Source organism: Hydra viridissima, unplaced genomic scaffold, assembly GCF_058129835.1.
Source record: "Hydra viridissima isolate aposymbiotic clone 2 unplaced genomic scaffold, HvirCarnegie_v1 scaffold_6, whole genome shotgun sequence".
Taxonomy (NCBI): domain Eukaryota; kingdom Metazoa; phylum Cnidaria; class Hydrozoa; order Anthoathecata; family Hydridae; genus Hydra; species Hydra viridissima.
This window is the reverse complement of record NW_028324305.1, coordinates 1,536,594-1,561,130: the sequence shown is the minus strand read 5'-3', so window position 1 is coordinate 1,561,130 and position 24,537 is coordinate 1,536,594. Positions and strand designations below refer to the sequence as shown.

At 28.1% G+C, this 24,537-nt stretch overlaps 2 protein-coding genes and 1 long non-coding RNA gene across 10 annotated transcripts; 1 reads left to right on the top strand and 2 right to left on the bottom strand.

Annotated features, from left to right (window-relative positions):
• Nucleotides 1-1,835: 1,835 nt before the first annotated feature.
• On the bottom strand, nucleotides 1,836-15,879 carry LOC145189821 (serine/threonine-protein kinase OSR1-like). 3 transcript variants are annotated; one of them, XR_016453350.1, is made up of 18 exons: nucleotides 15,086-15,879; nucleotides 14,264-14,376; nucleotides 13,885-13,993; nucleotides 13,350-13,497; nucleotides 12,954-13,009; nucleotides 11,068-11,174; nucleotides 10,352-10,453; nucleotides 9,815-9,948; nucleotides 9,180-9,228; nucleotides 8,991-9,056; nucleotides 8,642-8,740; nucleotides 7,627-7,647; nucleotides 7,423-7,512; nucleotides 6,784-6,850; nucleotides 6,651-6,703; nucleotides 5,792-5,860; nucleotides 5,580-5,644; nucleotides 1,836-2,752 (listed from the first exon to the last, which is right to left on the bottom strand). XR_016453350.1 is itself a non-coding variant. In XM_090090432.1 (18 exons), exons 1-18 carry the CDS (start codon nucleotides 15,234-15,236, stop codon nucleotides 2,681-2,683), a joined length of 1,554 nt encoding a protein of 517 aa, XP_089946558.1. In that variant the 5' UTR covers nucleotides 15,237-15,879; the 3' UTR covers nucleotides 1,836-2,680. The 3 variants fall into 3 exon arrangements, 2 of the variants coding, with proteins under 2 accessions (XP_089946558.1, XP_089946559.1); XM_090090432.1 differs by having other exon boundaries at nucleotides 7,423-7,495; XM_090090433.1 differs by lacking the exons at nucleotides 12,954-13,009; nucleotides 13,350-13,497; nucleotides 13,885-13,993; nucleotides 14,264-14,376; nucleotides 15,086-15,879 and adding an exon at nucleotides 11,396-11,523 and having other exon boundaries at nucleotides 7,423-7,495.
• LOC149886557 (uncharacterized) lies at nucleotides 15,676-18,453 on the top strand. 6 transcript variants are annotated; one of them, XR_016453352.1, is made up of 4 exons: nucleotides 15,676-15,768; nucleotides 15,933-16,017; nucleotides 17,086-17,198; nucleotides 17,869-18,453. It is a non-coding gene; the product is annotated as an uncharacterized LOC149886557 (long non-coding RNA). The 6 variants fall into 6 exon arrangements; XR_016453354.1 differs by lacking the exons at nucleotides 17,086-17,198; nucleotides 17,869-18,453 and adding an exon at nucleotides 16,104-17,078; XR_016453351.1 differs by lacking the exon at nucleotides 15,676-15,768 and having other exon boundaries at nucleotides 15,806-16,017.
• Nucleotides 18,454-21,006: 2,553 nt separating this feature from the next.
• LOC149886556 (uncharacterized) lies at nucleotides 21,007-22,929 on the bottom strand. Its single transcript, XM_090090866.1, has 3 exons — nucleotides 22,767-22,929; nucleotides 22,119-22,648; nucleotides 21,007-22,003 (listed from the first exon to the last, which is right to left on the bottom strand). Exons 2-3 carry the CDS (start codon nucleotides 22,222-22,224, stop codon nucleotides 21,648-21,650), a joined length of 462 nt encoding a protein of 153 aa, XP_089946992.1. The 5' UTR covers nucleotides 22,225-22,648; nucleotides 22,767-22,929; the 3' UTR covers nucleotides 21,007-21,647.
• Between the last annotated feature and the right edge of the window lie 1,608 nt (nucleotides 22,930-24,537).

The following is a 24,537-nucleotide window of genomic DNA, read 5'->3' as shown; positions in this document are numbered from 1 at the left end:
CAAATCAACTTTAAATAGGACTCGATTCACTGGTATATATATGTTAATTAAAATATTAGACAAATTTATTTGTATAGTACAATTTTTTTTTCCAGAAAAGTCAACAAGTAAGTATTGCAAATCAAATTAGAAAAAAAACTGTCCATAGAGAACTATTAAATTCAATCCGAGTATGATGCCATCCATACAGTATCATTGCCGTGGATACCATCACTATCCCCAAATTTAAGAAATACTTTTAAAAAGTTGGATATAGAGTAGTTTTTGAATATGTAACAATCTAAGTTTAAGATCATTCTTAACGTGCAAAAGCAAATCTAAGTTACCACGCAATAGCCAACTTGGAACTTATTTAATCGAATGCAACTGTTCCAAAAAAAAACCGTAGGTGAAACGAAGTTACACGTTAAAACTCAAAATTGGAAATTTTAAACGAGGGCAAATCTATGAATCATGCACACATTGTTATTTACGTTGTAAATGAGCTTTGAAATCAATTCTTTGTATGTTAACTCCCGTTTGATTGTTTTTGTTTACAAAATAGTGTTTTGGTGTCATTTAAATACGCAAACTGAATGGCTCTACTAAAATACACCATTTGCCTAGTCTCTTTCTATTTAAAAAGTTAATATTTTATTTAAAAAACCCTTAAACCAACATTGGTTTAGTTTCAATGCCACGACTGTCAAATTTGCTAAAACTAACTTAATGTTTTCATTCTAAGTTACCCCCCTGATGCCCCATGTTTACCCAGTTGACAGTCCCAAAAAGAGAAAATTGCGAAAAAGTAGCCGGTTTTTATCACGATGACTAGTTTACAAGGCAAATACCAGGAAAAAAAGACTAAAAAAGTATTAGCATTAACCAGCATAGACAAAACGTCTTGCAATAGGCAATTTAATCCGATTTAATTATTATGCTAGTACTGTCAAATTTGGTAAAACTAAATTAAAGTTTTCGCCCCAAGTTACCCCAAGTATATTTTTTGAAAGCTCATCTCGCGTTTGCAAGTATCCCGTCCAACTCAACCGGTCCGAAAGAAAAATGCTTACATCGCGAAGAGATATTTTTCAAATACCTGCTTTTTCCAGTAACTTCCGGTGTAATATGAAAAATTACACCGTTAAAAATTTTTTCCCCACTCAATAACAACTACATTAATCGAAATAACACAAAAATTTTTAAAACTGATACAACTCGTACACATTTATTGATACGAGTTAGGTTTAGAATTCTTCAAACAGATTTCCATGGAAACTGCTTTAATTTGTTATCATATACTTTTCTATCAATGGTTAGACGTCCCACTATTGTTGTGTTAGATCGGCCATCTTGGTTTTTTAGTATTAACAAATTGACAGATGCGTATTTAAAAAAAAAGCAAAACCATTTCACTTAACTCACATTGAAATTTTTTGTCCCATTTCAGTTCGATACTGGATTAAATCAAATAAAATCGCACTTAGGTGGACGACTTGCCCGTTTCTCATATGAACACAATCATATTTTTAAGGTTTTTTAACCCTTAAATGCATAGTGTTGCAGAAATGCAACATTTATTTAACACATATAAAACGTTTTTAAGATTAGTTTCAAATATCAAAATATCAAAATTAAATAAAATAAGATAAAATAAGATATCAAAATTGAAATATCATTTTCAAATTTTTTTTTTAAACGAATAGACATCAAAATACATGTATGATTTTTTCTGATGTTTTTAAAAAAATCATGCATTTAAGGGTTAATTACAGTGAGATCTCGGCCAAGTGACCCAACACGCTAACATATAGAAAAAACCCAGATACGTATGACCGCAAAAAAGCAAACAGAACTTCTTAATAAAATTCTCTTTTCTAATAAATCAATAAATATATGAATAAAAGTCATAACCTGTTCCACGCAAAAATGGAACAACAAGAAATTATAAAAAAATAAAGTCAATAGATAAAAACATAAAGATTTCTTTGAAAATAATGAAAAAAATATTTTTAAGTAACCTTATTCACACGCACACGAAAGAAAAAAAAAAAAAAGAAAAAAAAAAGAAAAAAAAAAAAAAAAGAAAGAAGAAGAAAAAGAGCTCAAACGAGTTTTCTTGAGTTAAAACATAAAAATCGTTCAACCCTAAAAACTTTTCCCTGTACTTTAAAAGAAGTAAAAATTTCAAAAACATCAGAAACATCAGAAAAGAAAGTAAAGAAAATAATTAAACTCATTACAGAATTAAAATTTGGAAAGTTCGAAAAATAAAATATCGAGTCAAACTGTGAACAGCAAATTCAAAGTTTTTTTTAAAGAAAAAAGAAAAAAAAAAATTAGATGTAAACCGCAATCAAAATGCAATAAAAACCAAAATTTGTAAACCATAATTTTGTAAACCATAATTTGTAATAGGATGATTTCGTATGAGGAACTCTCGAATAAATACATAGAAGCAACATTTTTCTATACAAGATTACTATAACAATATTAATAATTCGCTATTATATGGAAACCATTCACAATTTTGATATAAAACGCTGTTCATTTTTTGTTTTGATAAACACAATACCAACAAACAGAAAACAACTTTATAAAATACTTAAAATATACAGAGAACAGATGTCATCTGGAGATAAATTGTCAACAATACGACGAGTTCAGAACTTGATCAAACTCATTTTTGACAATAAAAATGCTAATTGTTGAGAGATAACATGGCGAACCCTATCAGTTGCTTTTCATCCCGCTCGTTTGACTCGTCGGATTTCTAAATGATGGAAATTTCTCTTATAGATGCCTGCAAACTTCATATATATACATACATATACATTCTTATATATATATATATATATATATATATATATATATATATATATATATATATATATATATATATATAATCCCCTTGCACCCTTCATATATATATAAAGGGTGCAAGGGGAAAACCGGTGATGTCACAATTTTTTCATTTTGAGAAAACGAGAAAAGAAAGTTTGAACAAGCTATGCTTAGCTTCATAATTTTTTTTTAGGTTTTAAAATTAGTATTATCTGTTAAATTTTTTTTAATGATTTATTTAATTGCAATGATGCAGCAACATAGTAGCTGCTACATAGTAAGGTAAATAACTCGAAAAATCTGAAAATGTGACATCACTGGTTTTCCCCTTGCACACTTCATATATATATACAGTACTGTGAATAAGTTTTAGCCCACTTATTAAAACACGTGTTTTTTTAACAGATTTTGAATAATAGTTTCTGATTAATTTTTTTATATAAAATAATGTCTAACGTCAAACAATACTAAACAATATTTAAACAAACAAAAGCAATATTTATCAAAATTTTACATAGATTTTTGCATTTAGATATCTAACGTGTTTATTTTTATTGAATGCTGATTTGAACCCAATTCGTATCAGTTCGTTTGTTTTTAGTTTGCTCTTGCATTTTTGTTTATTTATTGCTGTAAAGGCTTCATATTAGATGATAGTACAGTTTACAAAGATATTTCATAGATACTGTGTGTTTAATATTGTTTTTTGTCTTTCTAAGAGCAAAACTTCTAATTAACGTTTTTTTTTTTTTGTTTCTTTTGTATTATTATTTTTATTGTTATTTAAGTAATAAAATGGGTAAAATTCCACTACTGGAATGTAAAAAAATTATCTTGCTTCATGAAGAAGGTTATTCTCAACGACAAATTGTCCAAAACACAAAGTATTTAAGGACAGCCATTAGACAAATTATAAAAAAAATTAGAAACATGGGATCTCTTGAGGATAAAATTCGAAGTGGAAGATTTCCAAAGCTTAAAAAACATGACATAAAGTATTTCAAAAATGTGTCTATGCGAAATCGGAAAAAAACCTCCAGTGAACTAGTCCAAGACATTCAGGTTGCAACTGGGACAAATGTTTCCTCATCTTGCATTTGACGACATTTGCTAAAAGCTGGGTTAAGAGGGTCTGTTGCAGTTCAAAAGCCTTTACTACGTTGTGGCAATAAAGAAAAAAGACTTAAATATGCAAAACAGCATAATAATTGGACGCAAGGAATGTTAAACCATGTACTATACACAGATGAATCAAAATTTGAATTGTTCAGTAGCAGAAGATGAAAGTATGTAAGAAGAAGGGTAGGAGAGGCTTATCGCCCTGATTGTCTACATCCAACAATCAAGCATGGGGGTGGTTCTGTTTTAGTTTGGGATTGTATTTCATCATCTGGAGTAGGTGATTTAATCAGAATTGATAGCAAACTGACAGGAGAACAGTATAAAGAAATTTTAAGACATCATGCAATACCATCTGGAATGAGACTAATTGGTAATAATTTCATTCTACAGCAAGACAATGATCCCAAACATTGTTCCCGAGTGGCCAAAAAATATTTACAGGACATGTGTGAGGAGGGAGTTCTCGAAGTAATGAACTGGCCTCCTCAAAGTCCAGATTTGAACATTATTGAACATGTTTGGGATTATTTGGATAAAAAAAAGGCTGAATGTAACCCCAAAAATGTCGAAGATTGTTTTCAAATATTAAAAAGAGAGTGGGACAATATTCCACAAAATTTCATTACAAATTTATATGAATCAATTCCCAGGAGATTCGCTTCTGTGATCAACAGAAAAGGTGGACATACGAAGTATTAATTGTTCTTTCTTTTTATATCATATTTTATCAAATTATTTCTAGATATTTTTGTTTATAATATGTGTCTATAAACCTGATTTTTTTTACTTCATAAATCCTTCATACTTTTACGATAAAATCAAAAATAGTTACAAAATTATGGTGGGCTAAAACTTATTCACAGTACTGTGTGTGTGTGTGTGTGTGTGTGTGTGTGTGTGTGTGTGTGTGTGTGTGTGTGTGTGTGTGTGTGTGTGTGTGTGTGTGTATAAATATATATAACTAAATAATTAGCTAGGTAAAAATAGTTGACTTTTTTTGTGTTATCTTTGGAAAGTCTGACTATTTACCATTTGACTTGTTGTGATACTGATTTTCTGTCCATTTTTTCTGCTTCAGGTGTGCTAAGAATTTACCAATTGAAAAATTTCTTGAAATTTTGGTTAGAAATTTTTTTTTTTTTTTCGAATTTATTTGTAATTTATATTGGTCAAATCAAAAAAAAATTTTCAGGATTCTGGTATAATTAATTTAAGAGTTATTAAGCTTAAATTAATTGACGTTATAATTTTGACACATTTTTTAATAAGTAAATAATAGGGTTGCTTTAATTTACCATTAAATTACTGAGAAAGAATAAATAGGAATGCTAAGTGTTATATATCAATGTGAAGCTAATTGATTAATTAACTCAGGAATTAAAAAAAATTTTTAACTGCTTATCATTTAATTTTTTTAATTTAAAAAATCAATTAAGGGAAAAGTAAATAGCCGTCAAAAAAAATTAACTGACCTCATTATTTTTGAAAGCAACTGTTTATATATGTACATACATACATACATACATACATACATACATACATACATACATACATACATACATACATACATACATACATACATACATACATACATAATAAAAGTAATGCACAAAAAAAGTATTGAAAAAAATTACCAGAGCAAAAACAAGTTGTTTGTTTTCTGGAGTGTTTGTAATCATCTTGTTTAGATTTGCACCAACTAAAACCCCAACAAAAAATTAAAAAAATAAATAAAAAAACATTTTTATAAAAGAAATGATTAGGATTTTAAAGATATAAAATGAGCACAACACAAGAGAAATATGAAAACAAAAGAATACAAAAACCAAAGTGTAGAACTATGTACCTAACAGTAAATCTTTTCCATCAATTAGTCCTGCTGACATGAGCTCTTGAGAAACTCCTTCCACGGTATCTATTATTAAAATTGAATAACAATTCAAAAGTAAGTTAATAAGAATATAAAAAAAAAAGAAAGGAAAAAATCAACAATGAGTGAAAGATTGATAAAGAAGTATATGATCCTGATGATATAAAATATATACAAAATCATCCATTGGTAGTACATATATCATATATATAAAATGGCGATGAACATCATACCAGTAGTGGAAGTATGCTCCTGCTACAACAATTCAGAGTATTGAAATAACTTTTATCAGGGTGGGACAGTTGCAATAATCATAAAATTTTTTACACAGTGTTTAAACACTGAAAAAGAAGCAAGGTCTTAAATCATGAATTTTGAAAGTGAGCCATTTAAATTTTATGATAGGATAAACCCTGGAACTATCTATTATAAATTTAAAAAAAAAGCATGATCTATAGTATCATGGCTTAAATTTATAATACACAACGCAGAGGAAAACAATTAAAAAATACAGAGGAAAACTTTTAAAATGCCACAATCATCGATTCTAATCTTTATAAGACTTAGATACCTCTATTAGATAATGGTAAAAGGTGGTTTAAAAATACCCATTAATGCCACAAAGAAAACTTTGTTTGAGGAAATGGGATTTTGATATTCCAAAAGTTTAGCGAAGGTTGACTTAGCACTAAGAGTATGAAGAAATTATTGATAAAGATGAGCAAATAGTGCAAATTAGGTTTAAAAAAAGTGCAATAAGTTTCATGTTTCCTCTAAGGCTTACATATGATGAACTCAACACATTCAAAAATTAATATAATAACAAATTAAAAACCTTTTTTTAAATCGAATTCAAACCGTATATCGTTCAGCTCTTTCTCTGCATTTCTAAACATTTCAGGGAACTTTGCATATTTTAGCAAGCAAAAAAGAATAAGCAAAAAAAAGTCAACATTTTTTTTTTTTACCTCAACCTGAGAGTCAAATCAAACACAGTAACTTCACCCGTGTTCTCTGGTTGTGATTCATTTGGATCTAAAAGAATGATTAAAATATTGTCATGGTTTCCAATACCAAGTACCACGATGTATGTATAATAATAATGCATAACAATAATAATAATAAAAATAATAATAATAATAATAATAATAATAACAATAATAATAATAATAATAACAATAATAATAATAATAATAATAATAATAACAATAATAATAATAACAATAGTAACAACAACAACAACAACAACAACAACAACAACACAACAACATTTTTTTTTTTTGTATTCAGTGTTCATAACAAAAAAGCTATATCTTATGATATAGCTTTTTTGTTATGAACACTGAATACAAAAAAAAAAAAGGGACAGAACATAAATTCATACATGAAGCACATTTAAGCATAGATACTGTATTCTCTCTGATAATCTCTTAAAATAATTTGTCATTTTGTCAGACAATTATTTTTTCAATTGCTTGCATGAGAGGGTGAGGATAGATTAAAAATGTAAGAAAAATGATGGTAAATAATAAAAAGATTAAAAGCAAGACTGTGAGAGGAAAGCATAAAATAGAATAATTATGAAATTGATAATTTAAAATAATTACCTTTTGGTTCTGACAATCCAGTTTCGCTTGATGCAGTGGATAGCAATTCAGATGCATTATGCTCATTGTTGTTCTACAAAGAACGAACACCTTTGTAAAAGCAATGAATGAATTACAAGAATATCCCTGTGCATTACTTAGTGTAATAAATTAAACTTGCAGATGATTTTGATGAAAAGGAAAAAAAGATTTAAAATAATTTACCTCAATAGAAACTAGATTTTCCTAAAAACACAAACATTAGATATTTAGGAAAAACCATAAAAAAAAATCAACAGAAATACTTATACATTTTTGTATACTCTTATAAAGCAATAAATAAATTTAAAATGACAAATACTTTTGCATTCATTTTCACTTGAGAATTTTACATTTCTGCATTTTCTTTTGGAAGAAAAACAACTCAATACATGAATTCAAATGCATTAGTAAGGGTTTATGGCTAAATTAAGTAATTTGCTCAAGCAAATTGTGAGATGAATTTTGGCTTAAAATATTTTTTTCTTCCCCTTTTTCCCTGGTTTTTTTTTTTTATTAATTGAAGTTAAATGTTTTACATAATTATATAATTACATAATTTTTACATAATTATATTTATAGATTTTACATAATTATATTTTATAGATTACAAACAAGTAGTTGATATTAAAAATCAAATACTGAAACAGCAAAATAATTTTATTTTTTAAAATTAAAAACTAGAAGCAAAAAAATAACAACTTCATGACATTTGGATGATATGGATGATAGGGAACTTTAACACTGCAGGCCAAATATACTTAACAGTAGCCTTCACAGGTACTTTTAGATGCAGATTCCATTAAATAATAGCACTGAAATACATTGAATTTTTTCAGTCATTCTTAGCAGCTGTGGAGCTTTATGTTCCCAGCAACCATATTGTTAACCACCAAATTCAGGAAACGGACAAAACATTATAATGCTAGATTATTCTGCTTAATCTCTGTAGTCCAGAATTTGGTCTGTTCTTAGAAGAATTAAAAATTTAACAATATTAAATAATTTGAATTATTTTACTTTTTGTTAACTTTTCAATTCAAAACGAATTGATCAGTGAACTTAAGCAAGCAACTTTCCAAATGCTTGTTTACTTACAATAGTGAATGATTTTCATGTGCTTGCTAACACACACATTTAGAGGTAAATTCATCCATTTCAAACAAACTTGTAACTTTAATAATTTGAAAAATTTAAATACCTCGCTGGAATGTTCATCAGGATTTTCACTGACTATTTCGAATTCCCATTCACCATCTGCATTCTTATAAGCTCTGCCTGAATTAGGCTTTCGTTTAAACTATATTTTATAAACAAACACATAAATATTTTATAAACAATACATACATACATTTGTTTGTAAAATATTTATGTGTTTATTATTTTGTATATATACATACATGTATATATATATATATATATATATATATATATATATATATATATATATATATATATATATATATATATATACACACACACACACAAAACTTTAATACTAAATTTGTATTAAATGTTATATAAGCTACAATGATTACAAAGTTAATTACCTTTTTACCACGATCAGGAAGACTGGGTGCCAAATCAATTAGGTTTGGTATCAAATAATCTTTGCTCTAGAAAAATAAATTTAAAAAAGCAGAAAAATATAAACAAAAGATATCAATCTGATTGAAATTTGTTAGTTCATTTCACCTGATTTAGAAATAAATCTCAATGAAAAAATAAATACATCCTACCTTGGCTTTTTTAAAGAAAGAATGCTTCAGCAATTCTGTTGCATCAGGTCTACAAAATAAAAAGCCACATTTAGAAAATGGCAAACTAGTGAAAGACACTAAGGCCTATTTTTATTGATTTTTAAAAATCCAAAAAAAGAAAATGTGAGTCCAGAGAATTTTGCAGCTGAACATCAACATCTTTGGAAATCGATTAATCAAAAAAAATTCTTAATTAGGTAGTAAATAGGAAGATTTGCATAGAAATCGAACAGTTGCTAGAATTGCTTCATTTACCAATACTTGAAACAGATTTAGAATGCTTCTAAACTCTGCACTTTACATTTTTTTTTACATTTTTTTGACTTTTGCTTTTATTTTACTTAATTTTCTTTTGTTACTTTTCGAACCTTTGCCCATAACACAACATTGGATGTTAATCTTAAGATTTATTGTTTTAAATGTTCCTCTCTATCTGTTGATTTCAAATTATTTTATACATTAGATCTTCTAAACCAACATTGGTGCAAATTTTTTTTCTTGTTAAAATTTTTGCTACAATCAAAAACTTTATCCAGTCACTTAATTATGTGTGTCATTGCCAAAAAGGAGATTAAAAAAAAGAAAAAAAGGAAAGTGAAAAGTTGATCTTTTACCTTAATGATGGATCTTTCTCTAAGCATGATGCTATCATCTTACGAAATTGTCGAGAGTATTTTTTGTATGCATCTTTGGAGTCAGTACATGTTTCTAAAGTAGGTGGATCACCTTCAAGTGTCAACATCAAAACCTATGATAAAAGGGAAAATAAGATAGCAATATACTATTATGATAATAGTGTAAATACTTTCATCAAGATAGAAAAAATAAAAGAGAAGTAAAAATGAAAATTCCTTTTTGATAATTACTATTTAATGAAATGCCTTTAAAATTAAAAAGTAGATGACTCTTGATAATAAATTAACAATAAATATTAAAAGATATAAAAAAATGAATAAACTACTAAAAACTTTTATGCTTTAAAATGACTATTTCTTTAGTAATCACCTTTCATGACATAAACAAAATCAGAGAAATATTTAAAAAAATAAAAATTAAATCTCACAGAGGTACCTTTTTGAAACATAATCATGAAGTTTGTTGCCATTAAAACATAAACATGCTTTAGAGATAACAAAATACTAAGAAACTACCTTCATAGCAGGGAACTGTGCATAAGGTGCTGTTCCAGTTGCCAACTCAATTGCAGTTATTCCAAAACTCCATATATCTACTTTATGGTTATATCCACCTGCCTAATTATAAATAGTAACACAAAATAAATTCCATATTTCTAAAACAATTCACTAAAGAAAACTAAAAATAGAAAGAGATCCAATAAATTTTTAAAAAATGAAAAAAACATCAAAGAACTATAGCATTTTTTTAAAAAAGCCTACCAACTACTTTACTTGAATGTTTCTATTCAATTTCTTATCAACATGATTAAGCAATAGCATTTCGTTTTTTTGGTTTTAAACAAATAATGACTAAAGTACAAATTTTTATATCAATTTTTTTAAATAAATCAAATTCTTTGAAGTTTTTAAAATAGAACTCCATATTCTTTAGGTTTTTGGTGTGACATGTTTATATTTACATGTAAAATTGTCAGTTAAAATTTGTTTAAATCAAATTAAATTGGTTTTAATTGAATAGCAACTCTGCACAATGTCTTAAAGGGTTGAAAAAAATAAATAAATAACATAGTTATACAAGTTTGCAATGTATCAAATTTTTTTTCTGAAATCCTGTAGCTTTGTATATCTAAATATACAAAGTATATTTAGACATACAAACTGAAAAACTGAATACTGATGCTTAATCATGATCTTCATCATTTTTATTGAATTCTACCAAAAGAACCCACCTGTTCCATAACCTCTGGAGCCATCCAACAAGGAGTACCCACAAATGTACTTCGCATTCTATGACCACGATCAGAAAAATCATGCACTGTTGAGCTAACTCCAAAATCTAATTAAACACAAGATACAAAATACAAGATCATAAGCAATAATAATTAATACTTAAAAAATTTAAAGCAATAATATTTAACAAAAATAAATTTATACTTTGCAAGTGCATTAAGTGTTATAACTATTACCTTTTTCATATTAATTTCCATATCTTTCAAATATTAATATTCAAATAAAAATTAACTTACTTATAACTTGCACAAAATTTTTACAACTTACATGTTAACTGTTTTATGGTTGACACAGTTACTCAAAAACATTCTTGAACTTTTTTTTATTCACAGTTGAAATTTTATAAGTTCAAAAAATCAAAACAACAAATGTAAAACTGAAAAGAAAAAAAAAACTCCTGCCTATTATTAGTTTTGTTAGTTGAATTAAAAATAAAACATAAAATATGATAAAATAAAATAAAAATATATAATAAAACAAAACCTTTTTTTTTTTTCTTTGTGTTTTTACTAAGTATTTAAAACTGATAAAAAAGTTTTTTTTTTAAAAAAAAAAATCATGTTTTCAATTAAAGAAAAATTACACGATATTAAAAAAAACTTTCATTTCAGTTTCAGACCTCAAGAGGCCAAATTTGTGATGATTTTATTACTTGTTTTTAAATTGGCTATTTATTTTTCTATCTGTAGGCACTTTGCCTAACAGATATGCCTTTTATATTGGCAAAGCAGGTGGAATTTTAGTTAAATCAGCCATATTGAAATTATCAATTTAATTATTAATTTACTAATTAAATTATTAACTTAAAGTAAAACAACCAAATTAAATATGAAAATAATTCATAAAGAAAAATTAATCAGAAAAATTCAAAGAACTTAAAAGAAAAAAAATTAAAGGAAATCTGCTCTAACTTAAGCTGATTGGTCAGAAAATGTAAAATGTTTTTTTCAGAATGAACCTTAGATTCCTCATTTTGTTCAAAATTAAATCTAGAGCATGTCTGTTTGCCAAATGGCATATGAATTTTAATGGATTATTCAAAAACTTATCATCACCAATATCAAGAAAATTTTTTAACTGTTTCTTTGAGTTCAAAGGAAGTTCAAAGGAACTCTTTCATTATAATTCACAGATAAAATTGGTTGTAGAAAGAATTGCTGCAACTGTAACCATGTGATATCAAAAATGGTAAAAATTTGCTGCAGAGCTCAAAGAATCTTAAATGAAAATCATTTTCATGTCTGAGAATGACATGACACAGCAAAATGAGGAGATCAATCTAGCTACTAATTTCACAAATGCTAAAAAGGATAAGAAAATTTTTAAGTACCACCTAAAATATAAATATTTTTGCACAAAATGATTTCATTTCAATCAAAATGTAAAAAAATTCCAGAACGTGCCATACAACTTTTACAATTTTTTTATTTTTTTTTTAAATTGGAAATGTAGGTAAGGTTGCATAAGTTTATTACGCATTTTCCATTATAAGTATTTATTTCAAATAACCAAAACTTATTTTATATGAGATGTTACAAAAACCTTCAGATAACTTTTCAAATAAATTTGCAATTTAAATATGGTTGAAAATAAAAGCTTATTGACAAAAATGTGCTTGACTGATATTAAGTTAAACCTGGATCCATACATAAATGACAATAAAGTGATGTTTTTTTTGTTTTGTTTTTTGTTTTGTTTTTTTTTTTCATTTTCCTCAATACATTCCACATTTATTTTCCTTGTTTATTTTTTAACTAAAAGAATGTTGTTGTTTTTTTCTTTATTTTCTTCTATAAAACCTCAAATTTTTGAAAAAAGTAAATACCTGCTAATTGGACACTTCCATCAGCACCTAACAAAATATTTCCAGCTTTCACATCCCTAATATAAAAGTTTAACACATACACTGCCTGTGCTAACATTTGATTTGATAATAATTTTTTTTTCAACAAATAACTGCATGTGTATAACTATAGAAACTTAATTGAACCTTAATGAAATTATTTATATTGAAATTAAATTTTATATGAAATTAAATTATTGTATTGGACAACGGAAATGATTTTGCAGAGAAAATAGATAAAGATTTCTTGGTCTGGTTTCTCTATTAATAAGTGGATAATATTTAATAGTTTAAATTTTAAATATAGTACAACATTTAATACCATTTAATATTTACTATTATAATAAAATATATAACAAGAGTTAATGTATAAAATACCTGTGAATATGACCATTCTTGTGGAAGTACTCTAATCCCTTTAGGACTTCTCGCAAAATAGTGGCAATGACAATTTCATCCAGTACACCCTGCAACGGGTCAATTTGACCACTTTTCATTAAGTGCTTTAGGATATCAAGCACTGATCCTAAAGAGAATAATCTCCACAAATCTCTTTTATTATATTCTTCAAAGTTTTAAGTTTCTCTAAGCAAGAAATGGAACAATAAAAAAGTAAATGAAAAATAACAAAAAATAGAGAACACAATTAGAAATAACCTTTAACTTAAAAAGTTACACCACTAAAAGGTTAGTAACATTTTATTTATCAAGTTAAACTTGATAAAAGAAAGAAAACAAAATGTGCTTAATAAATTTAAGGTAGTGCTGCCAAATTTAAACTGAGCATTTTACAACAAGTGTTGAAGACATAGTAGGAGTGTATATTCATTAAACAGATCTGCTTTCTTAGACTCCTGTACCCTAGTCATTAGAAATTTTAGAAATATATTTTGTTAAAAGGTATTTAAAATACCTCCAGCTAGTAACTTCATAACAATCCACAATTCCTGTTTCACAATGAATGAGGTATAATAATTCACAACATTTTCATGGTTGCATTGACCCATTGTCTGAATTTCTTTCTAAAAGAAGAAAGTATGTAACAATAGTGCAGGATACTAAAAAAATGTAATAGGGGTTTTATTACACTCTTAAATTGCAATAAAAAGGTGTGCAGTATGAAAAACACCAAAACAGTGTTAATTAATACCATTTTAGTGCATTTTACGCATGAATTCAGTACAATTTAACACCTCTTAAGAGTGTACAAAACTTATGCTTAAAAAGAGATTGTTGAAAGATTTGCTACCACACAAAGTTTACAGTCAAAAATATGAAAATGAATTACATACTCTCATTTCATCTATATCAGCACCACACTTTTCTAAGTCAATGCGCTTAATTGCTACTTTTTCATCCAGTGGAATATATCTTGCAGCCTGTACAATAGCTGTTGCACCATAACCTATATCAAACAACAAGTTTTAACCATGATATGGTGGGTAAGTATGAAATTTTAATAGGAAGAAATAAAAAAATTTAAAAAAATGAATAGTAAAAAATACTGATAATTGCCACAATATGATTGGTGAAAAAACTGTTAAGAAACACAACTAGCCTTTACTTTATGTTTATTAAAACTTTTAATTAATTTTAAAAAATACTTACATATCATAAGTGTTTTTGTTAATAAATACATAACATACATACATACATGTATATGTATATGTATATATATATATATATATATATATATATATATATATATATATATATATATATATATATATATATATATATATATATATATCTATATATATATATATATATATAGATAGATATATATATATATATATATATATATATATATATATATATATATATTTATATATATACACACACACACACACACATATACATGTATGTATTAAATTTATCAATATAAATATATATATATAATACATATACATGTATTATATATATATATTTATATTAACAAATTTAAATTTTTAGAATAAAAAAAATTAAGAATGATAACATGATGAGATGAGATTATTGTGTAAAGAGATATTTGCAGATAAGATATTTTAGCTTGTTATATTCAAATTCCAGTCAACTAATAGAAAAATTTATGGATAAAATTGAAAAAGAACAAAAAATCCCATAAAACATACCTATTATCTCTAAGAGTTCATAGTCATCATGGTTATTTGACCAGGCTGATCTAGGTTTAGTGTCAACGGCAAGAACTGTCGCCATGTTTTGTTTGGAAGTACTTCTTTGTCTTGATTTCCCAAAAAGCCAAAGTCTGATTTTGAGACACATTCCGCCGACAGAGAACTCATGGACCAAATTCTTAAGGGTAATAAATGGTTTTCAATAACAGAATTTTAGACTTATAAAACTAAATACTGATAATAAGCAGTTATAAAAAAAATATATTTCAAGGTATCTGAGTACAATAATAGTATGGCGGTAAAAGTAAACTGCTAAGTACTAATAAATCATAGCAAATAAAATCAAATTCATTCTTCTCATTTTCTTCATTTAGTGGTGACAATTAGCAAATACAATAAATTTCATATTTCCATGCATTAATTCTTTTCTAAAAAATATCCACAAAAAAAAGCATTTGCAAGACTGCTTGTTACGATTAAATTGCTTACAACTTTTAATATCCTAGAATTATAATATAAGTATGAGCATTCGTCAACGGCATTTACTAATACCTCATTTGTCGAATTGTTTCCATATCAATGGTGTAACAAATAATGGTATTAAACATAAAATTTCGCTATATATCCAAATCTAGTGGCTAAGTTCTTATTATACGAGCATCCTGCGTAATATTATAAACGTAAGAAACGTATTTCTTTTAAAAAGTCCATCTACTGTCATTAGTTAATGATTATAATAGATAAAACCACTTATTTAAAAAAACCAATTAGTTTTTGACGTGTGAAATGTTAATTTGGTATTTAAATTTTTTTTTCTTTTCTTTTTTTGATATCCATTGCAAAGAACTGTTAGGGAAGTAAAAAATTGAAAAGCGGTGGAGGAGCATGGAAGAATGCCAAAAACAAGTTTACGAACTTGTTGCTAACAGGTATTTAAAAACGATAATCAGTATTACCTTTAATCTAATAAATGATGCATGATAAGGGTTGATGATTAAATCAACAGTTAAATTAGCCTTAAAGGTTTGGATCATCGTTGTCAACTTAAAACTTTTTGAAAACACAAATTAAGTCAGCAAACGAACTCCGACAGGATGATCGGACTCTCAACAATGTTTTGTTAAATTAAGTACCGTTAAAAATAATTTGCGCGAAAAATTTTCGAAAATCGTTTGTTTACATCAGAAGATAATCGTTCTTCAACAGCATAAAATAACAAGCTGTTAATGAAATAAAGGCCTGCTAGAAGTAAAAGTTCAAATACATAGAAGCGATCATTTTATCAACGACTTCGATGGAGGAACTCTAACTCTGGTACAAGTTTCAGTTTCCCGCCTTTTTTTAGCAGGCGTTGTTTTAATAGATCCAGTGCTAATTTCCTTTTAAACTGGAGTTACATTTATTGGGTATTTTTTTCAATTTAATTTCAATTTAGCAATTTATTTTTCAAATATACTTTTTTTATATTTAAAAATAAACCGGCAGTTGTTCAGATGGACGATTTTACCTACAGTATTTTTGTCGTCAACTGAACAATTTGCTCACAATATCTTAAAAACTTTTTTTTAAGCGGATTATTTTAGAAAGAACAATGGAATGGTTGCATAACTTTTTTATGTAAAACATGTTAAACGAGGATCCTTGAAATTTTTATCGATTTTGATAGGCAAGGATTTAAAAACTCACCGGATTTCTCACAGTAAAACTTCAAACATGTTTTATGAAGATTTCCTGTTTGCTATTTAAACTTGTAATTATTGTCACAATGCTTAATACTTTTTATAGCGACGTTGTTTCGATTTTTTATAAACGTTTTTGTAACAACGTTGTTTAGATTTTTTATAAAGTTTTTGTAAGAACGTTGTTTAGATTTTTTTACAAACTTATTAGCGCGAGAAATATAATTGTTGCAATGTGTAAAAATATTCTTGAATCACGAAACAGTCGTCACAATTCGTAAGGCTTCTCAAACTATCGATGGCGTTATTCTCGTTTAGTATTGTCGTTGGTATGCGTTATTATCGTGCAGATTTGTTCCGTTTTTTGATCGAGAATCATCTCCAAAAGAGTGATAAAGATCTCTCAGTTCAGTTTGTTTTTGTTTTAATAGGTTCGCCTTTAACATTTTTTTGCTAATTTAAAGCTAATATTTGCCGGCGATAAAATGCTTGTAAGAACGGATATCACAGAGGATGTAGCTTTGCAATAAACAGCAACTCATATAGAGTAGAACGCCCTCAAAACATAGTTTCTGAAATCAGGAGTTTAAATTGAAGTTTTAAAAAACCAAAGTTAATTACCTGGCTTTCTATGCATATGATTCAAAAGTTTTTTTAAAACATTGAAAATTTTATATTTATACTATATATGATTAGTGATTTTTATCTGATCTAAACCAAAGTAAACTTAAGAAAATAATTTATATCCTTTAATACAATTTTGGAATATTGATCGGACTGTTTTACGTCCATGAATCGGTTTGTAAAATTTTCGTTTTCATAACGTCACGAATTTCGTAAAAACTTACATCTTCGTAACGAGTTTCGTGAAAACGTAAAATGATCACATATTTCTAATTACGCACACCTTAAATTTTTAAATGACATAATTGTTTAACAATTTAACCTTTGATTTTGACTTTTTTTTTTTTTTTGCAAAGTACGAAAAAGTTCACATAAATGCGTAAGTGTATTATAACATCGACCCCCTAGGTGGTGCATAAATTACGCATTGCTTTGAATAATTCATAACTTTCTTATCTTCTATTTTTTTATTTTCAGGACTTTACCACCGAAAAATTGATTACTCATAGCGCACAAAAAATCTTTGAATTTTAGTTTAACAATTGTTTAATTATATTTTATCCGACGAGCCTAACCCCGGCAATTTAATTTACTTGACGGCTTACGGCATTTTAATGTTAAGCAATCTCATAGCCAAATCTCTATTGACTGCCTTGTGACACATTACTGTTAGCAGATTCCAATCCGTATCTTACACGAGTTGGTATAATATTTCGCCTCGCCTATGCAAGTGTTACCTAGAGAACAAAATGAGTTTATTCTTCAAGTGATAATATCCCATAAAGCTTACTTTATATAATACAAAATTAAACTTTTATTCATCTGAACAATTTCTAGTTAAGAAAAAATGTAAAACATTGCGCAATAAAAATCTAAGAATGAATTTGTTGTAATAGTTCCGTACTTCGAAAATGAAAGTGTGGCAGTAAACGTAAATGGAGGCGTAAAAGATTATCAAACTTTTGAAACCAGCTGTTAAGGAATATCTAGAGCAGCGCGTGAACTAAACGCATTGTCCAATAAAACACATTACTTTTGTGAAACAATTGGAGAATACTTTATACGAAGATTTGTTGTTTTAAATTAGCTTTCGCATTTGTTTCAAATAAAAGCCCCAGACTCCTTCATTTGAGGGTATTTCTAAAAGTAAAGTTTTACTTAAATCAACTAAATAAACGATCCAGAAGTCTATTTGTACTAAAACCCGAGAAATGTGCCAGAAATTTTTAGAATTTCATATTTTATAAGGCTATTATATAATAGGAAAATGCTCTTAAAGGACACTGTTGTTGCAAGACCAAATACGCAGGTCACTTAAGTGACAATTTTTCGCAACAAGAGAAAAGTAAAATCCCAAAATATGTGTTATTTCTTTTTAAAAAATTTAGTAAATGTACATTTTATTTATAATTAAAAGTGTAATGAATTATTCAAACCGATGTATGATTAATGCTCCACCCAGTATTTTTACACAGTATTTGATTAAATGTAATAGCAAATTTAATATAATAGCAATTGATATCAAATAAGTTTTTATATCTTTATTTATAGCAAGAGTATTATCATTACTTCACTTTAATCAATATTTTTAATATAATATGAGCTTCAGAAAACGAAAAGTCCATCTAAAATTCCGCCATTTTTTAAAAGTTTCCAGACTACTTCAGCTTCAAAAGCACCTTATGTGGAGTGTTGGCAAAACTCAACCCAACTAGGTTTTTGGTTGTTTTTTTTTTTTCTCAAATGTTTTTAATCGTGAACCGAAATTAAATAAATGCTTTTTTCTTATTGCTGATAAACAAATCACTTAAAAATAACATTTCGCCTGATGAAATTATTTTTAAAATTAACGGATTATTCTGGAGTAAGTAATTGTACACTAAATTTGTGGGGATGTAAAACCTTTACACACTGTATATAACATTTCTGTAGTTAGGACTGTGTTAAACCTTGAAAGTCACAAGAAAATAATCATGATTGACACTAGTATGTTTGAAGACAAAACTATGCCACCCGAATAAACAAGCTTAATCAAAATAAAAACAAATTGAATAAGCGAGTCGAAAGGAACGTCATATCAGATATAAGTGAATCAACTCGAAATTCATAGGGGAGAAACCTTATTCTCGCGATCTTTTTCGACAAATCGGTATTTTGAAAAGTTCTCTCACACTTCAAGCAATAAATAAATAAAAAAATAAAAAAGTTATCTAATCGTTATAAATAACATTACAACTTTCTCTAACCCTTAACTCACGCTAGAGAAAATTGTGCCTAATGCTTTTAGAAATTGTACTTTATTTACTTTTTTTTTTTTTCTACTAAGAAAAACCGCTTACTGGAGTTTTAATTTGGTGAATGTATTAAATGCATCACTAAATTAAAACTGGTAGCGCTTCGCTTTAAAATCTAATACCCCATTCACACCAAAAAAAAAACTTGTTTTAAACGTGTTTATTTAAACTAGTGACGTATTTTTCCGTTCACACTGCTTTTTAAAACCTTATTTCAAATAAATGAGTTTAAAAATCGGTAGCTAAATAAGACAACATCGCGAGATTGGTTTTTTTAAAAACTTTTGTTTGGAAGTCGAGAGGTTTTATAAATCTCCATGAAATAAAGTGTGTATATGTTATATATATATATATATATATATATATATATATATATATATATATATATATATATATATATATATATATATATATCATGAGATCTCAATTTTTTCCAAATTAGCCGAAATCTTGAGACAAAGCTGAATAAAATTTGATTTATAAATTTCAAATGAAAATAACTTCGCAGGCATCGTCTTCTGTGATACGTCAGAGCATTGACTTTGGTTAAGAGAACCGATATAATACAATTTCAAATGAAAATAACTTCGCAGGCATCGTTTTCTGTAATACGTCAGAGCATTGACTTTGGTTAAGAGAACCGATATCTCTTCATTTTATAAATTTTCCATTTTGTTTTTGTTTTTAAAAAATACTTAAAAATAGACGTGACCGAAGTATTATATAAAGGAACTTCTACTTGAGTTACTAAATTTCAATGATATACTAGATGTCTAACTTGCGGGATTTTATTGAACGAAAAGTGAAGCCGCTTTTTCGTTTACAAATTGAATCCGCCATTTGTAATAAGGGCAAAAGCTATATCCGACGTGCGAAACAAAAGTTAAAAATGCATGTTTTTGCCCGAATTAGAAATGGCTTCCGCGGCTTCACTTTTCGGATCGAAGTTAGACATCTGATATATATAATATATCATTGCTAAATTTAAGTTCGATTCGGTTTCGTAAAAATAAACCTGATTTATTCTGGTGAGACACGGATAGTAATTTTAAAAAAGTTTTAACTGAACACCGTTCTAAAGCGTGTCCAATGTCAGAACCGAATTTAAATAGAATAGAATGAGACGATCGAATTTTTTACTGATCGAAGCTATTTAGAATCGAATTTGAACTTTCTTTGTTACGAAAGAATCATTTACAGCCGAATTTTTTAGGATCGAATTTTTTTAATTAAGTGATTAAAACTTGTTTCAGTCGAATAATATAGAACCACCATCTAGAACCGAATCTTCCAGAATCGAATCAGTTAAATAAATAAAAAATTTAATGTATGCAATAGTATATTAAATAGTACATTATATAAACACATTTATAAAATCTGCTGTTGGTCCTCTGCATACTGGACAGTGAATGGTTGCAGTCCATTCACCATTTGCAAGCTTTTCTTTGTACTCACGAAGGTGCTCATTCTACCTTTGACAATCTTGATGCAGATTTCTTCTAGGTTGGGAACCATTTTGGATCTGGAGCATCTCAACTTCCATTGAATAGACGACCTATTTAAAATTGATATTTTAAAGATAGTTTTAAGGATAGGATCTCAACTGCTGAATCAAAACACTAAAGTGCTATTATATAAAGACTTAAATTTTGTTGCAGCTCATTCAAGAAACGCCAAAACCCAGGGTGTGCTGTCATTGAACGATTCATCTTGGAGTGTAAGGATTCAGACACGTTGTTAGTACAATGACACAGGCCATGAACAGAAAACATCTCGGGAGATTTTCGGAGCATCCACTACCTTTCGTAATACTGAACAAACTTTTTCATTTTTTCTTTAACAGCAATGTCACTGTGATGGTTAGCTTCAGCTTTTAGTTTGTCAACTTCAGGCCTTACTAAATTGGGTGGTAGCAAGAACATGAAAACAAACTTACGACACCATTTTCTGATGAATGGGTCATTATTCCTTGTGTATTCCACCTACAGACCAATGGCTGGCTTTAATCTTTTTAAGAATTGCCTGGGCATAATGAAATCTGCAACCGGTTACTCTTATGTTTGGAAAAACAGCTTTGGCAGAGTTTCTGATGGCAGTTTCATAGTCAGCCATCACAGTCTGTGGCACTAAAGTTGGAGAAAGTTCGCAAAGCTTTTTAAAAACACGTAGGTAGAGACCTTCTTTTCGCACAGTCTTTAAGACATGCAGAACAGGCACGATCATTGTTCCTAACTCCAGTGAAATATTGAACAGCTGACCACCATGAAAGATGGCAGGAACCACAAAAAATGTAGCATCAACAAACAGGATAGTGGTTTCTAAAAAAAGAGAAATTATTAACATTTAAAAATAGCTGGAATCTAAACTAATAAACAATTATTTAAGGTTATGTTCCCCCATTTTGAAATGAATTATAGCTTAAAAATGATTTACCTGACAAATATGTCAGCAGTGTTGAAGAACAAAAGAACAAAGCTAGTTGATTCTCAAACTCTGCAAGGCCTTTGTAGATGTTAGAAAATGGATTGGGCTGCAACATGTTTAGAACTGCTTCATTTGGAGATTTAGGGTTTGTGTTGTAGCAACTTCTTCGTGCACTCTGTAGAACTTGTTCACACTTTCTGAAAGTAAGTGCAGCCTTAACACGTTCATTTCAGGACTAGATGACATTGTTGTAGATTTCACGCAAAGGTAGCTGTGTAGTTGAAGCCATCTCTCACATTTTCTCAAGAACTGGAAGATGATCAAAGTTTTGGGGCCTAGTTCCACAAGTGTGACCATGTATTGTCTCAAGTAAATTAGTTAACAAAACTATTTTTGCACTTCCGTCACAAAGATGACGGTGCTTACACTTAAGATACACAAAACCATTGTTTTCCTTATTTTTGATGTAGCCAAAGTCCCCTGCAACATACACAAATGTTTTCCGTTTGTCACCTTCAATTTTTTTGTATTCCATTTTGCTATTTTAAATTTAAACAAAGCTTGATATATTTTCACATGCATTCGTTGGATTTTACGATGTTTTTTTTAAAGTTTTGCAAAAACAAAAAATATATTATTTTCGAAAATAATAAAAACCTTTTTTTTTTAAAGGATCGTGTACACTTTAACCTTTAACACAAAAACCAGTTTGAAAAAATTATGCCATCTTTGAACTGCATCACAAATGCATTAAAATTACAGTTGTAAAAAAGTTCGCTTGTAAAAAAACTCGATGCTTAACTAATCGGCTGTGGAAAGTAATTAAGTTTTAACATTACAAATTCGATTGTAAAAAAATCGATTGTACAAATTCGACCATAAAAAATTCGATGCTAAATTATTCGGTTGTGAAAAGTAACTGGGTTTTTTTAAAGTATTTTTAGTTTCATTAAACTTTTAATGATATTCGATCATCTCGTTCTATGTTCAATAAATTCGATTCTAGAAATTAGTTAAATCTTTTTCGATTCTAAGCAGTTTTTACACAATTCGGTTCTAGAACATTTTCACAAATTCGGTTCTGGCATTGGACGCCTTCTAAAGCGAGTGTTATTATAACTCGGTTTTGTTAGTGAGAATAGGTCACCATGGCAACCAAAAATTAGTTGTTTAACCCTTAAATGCGCTGGGTTGTTTTATAGCAATAAATTCAAATGGTGCATTCTAACCGATAGAAAACAATATTATTTTAAAAATGAGAGTTGAAAAAGGCTGTAGAAAAAGTCTACTTTAAAATTTCATTTTTAAGAACGTCATTTTTATCGTTTCTATATTGTATAATATCATCAAGATGATGGAAAAACTTATCAAGTCTAAAGTTTCTAATCGGAGAGTATCGAAAAAAAGTTTTTATTTACTATCTTAAGTTTTAAATTGACAAAATAATATTAGTCTTCCATTAAGCTTGAATTATATTATAATACAAACAATAAAAAAAAGGATTCCATTTAATGTCACTTGTTTTGAAATGGAATATAAGAGAAAACCCAAATTCTAAATCTTGTCTTAAAACGCGCAGAAAAATAATTAACTTTTGTTATGAAATAACACAGGCAAACAAAAAATTTATTGCATTAATTTTGACACTTGTTCTTACCTAATTTTGATACGCTGAATTCAAATCTGACATCAGATTTTTTTTGCGTAGAAATTTTTTAATTTTTGAAAAATTTTAGGGCACATTTTTTTTCGAAGTATTTCTGAATTGAAATTCATTTGGGAATTCTAACAACTAAACAGCAGATTTTTTCTTCTTTTTTTATTTCCAAGAGAGTTTTTTACGACAGCCTCAAACGACAACCAAGCTGTTTTTTTCTCTTGCTATCGATTGTTTTAACAAATTCTTTATCACTTTTAAAAATCGAGAGTTTATGAGCAATCAAAAACTCCTGCTCCTTTACCTCTATTGACAAACGTGGCAAAACCATTTGTTTTCATTTCTTCTGGCGGCGGGTGACTAAAATACCAACTTCAGTATGGCTTTCGCCGCTAGTTGGGAGGCGGTAGCCACTGAAGACGGTCTCGAAATCAACTTGCCTCCAAAATATTTTCTGACGGCGGCCCCCAGTGGTTTTCGCCTCCCGATAAGCGGCGGCCTTCAAAACATTCTGCCTCCAAAAATAAGTTCTGGGAGCTGCTGCCAATCGGGAGGCAGAAGCCACTGGAGGCGGTCTCTAAACCAACTTGCCTCCGAAATATCTTCCGGGAGGCGTTATCAACTCTGCTTTAAGATTAACAAAATGCTTTAAATTCATGTTTTTTATAAATCACTAAATTTATAAACAGCAAAAAGTTTGTTAAATTATCATCAGAAATTATTAATCATATCATCAGATATTATAAACAACATAAGTTTGTTAAATTATCA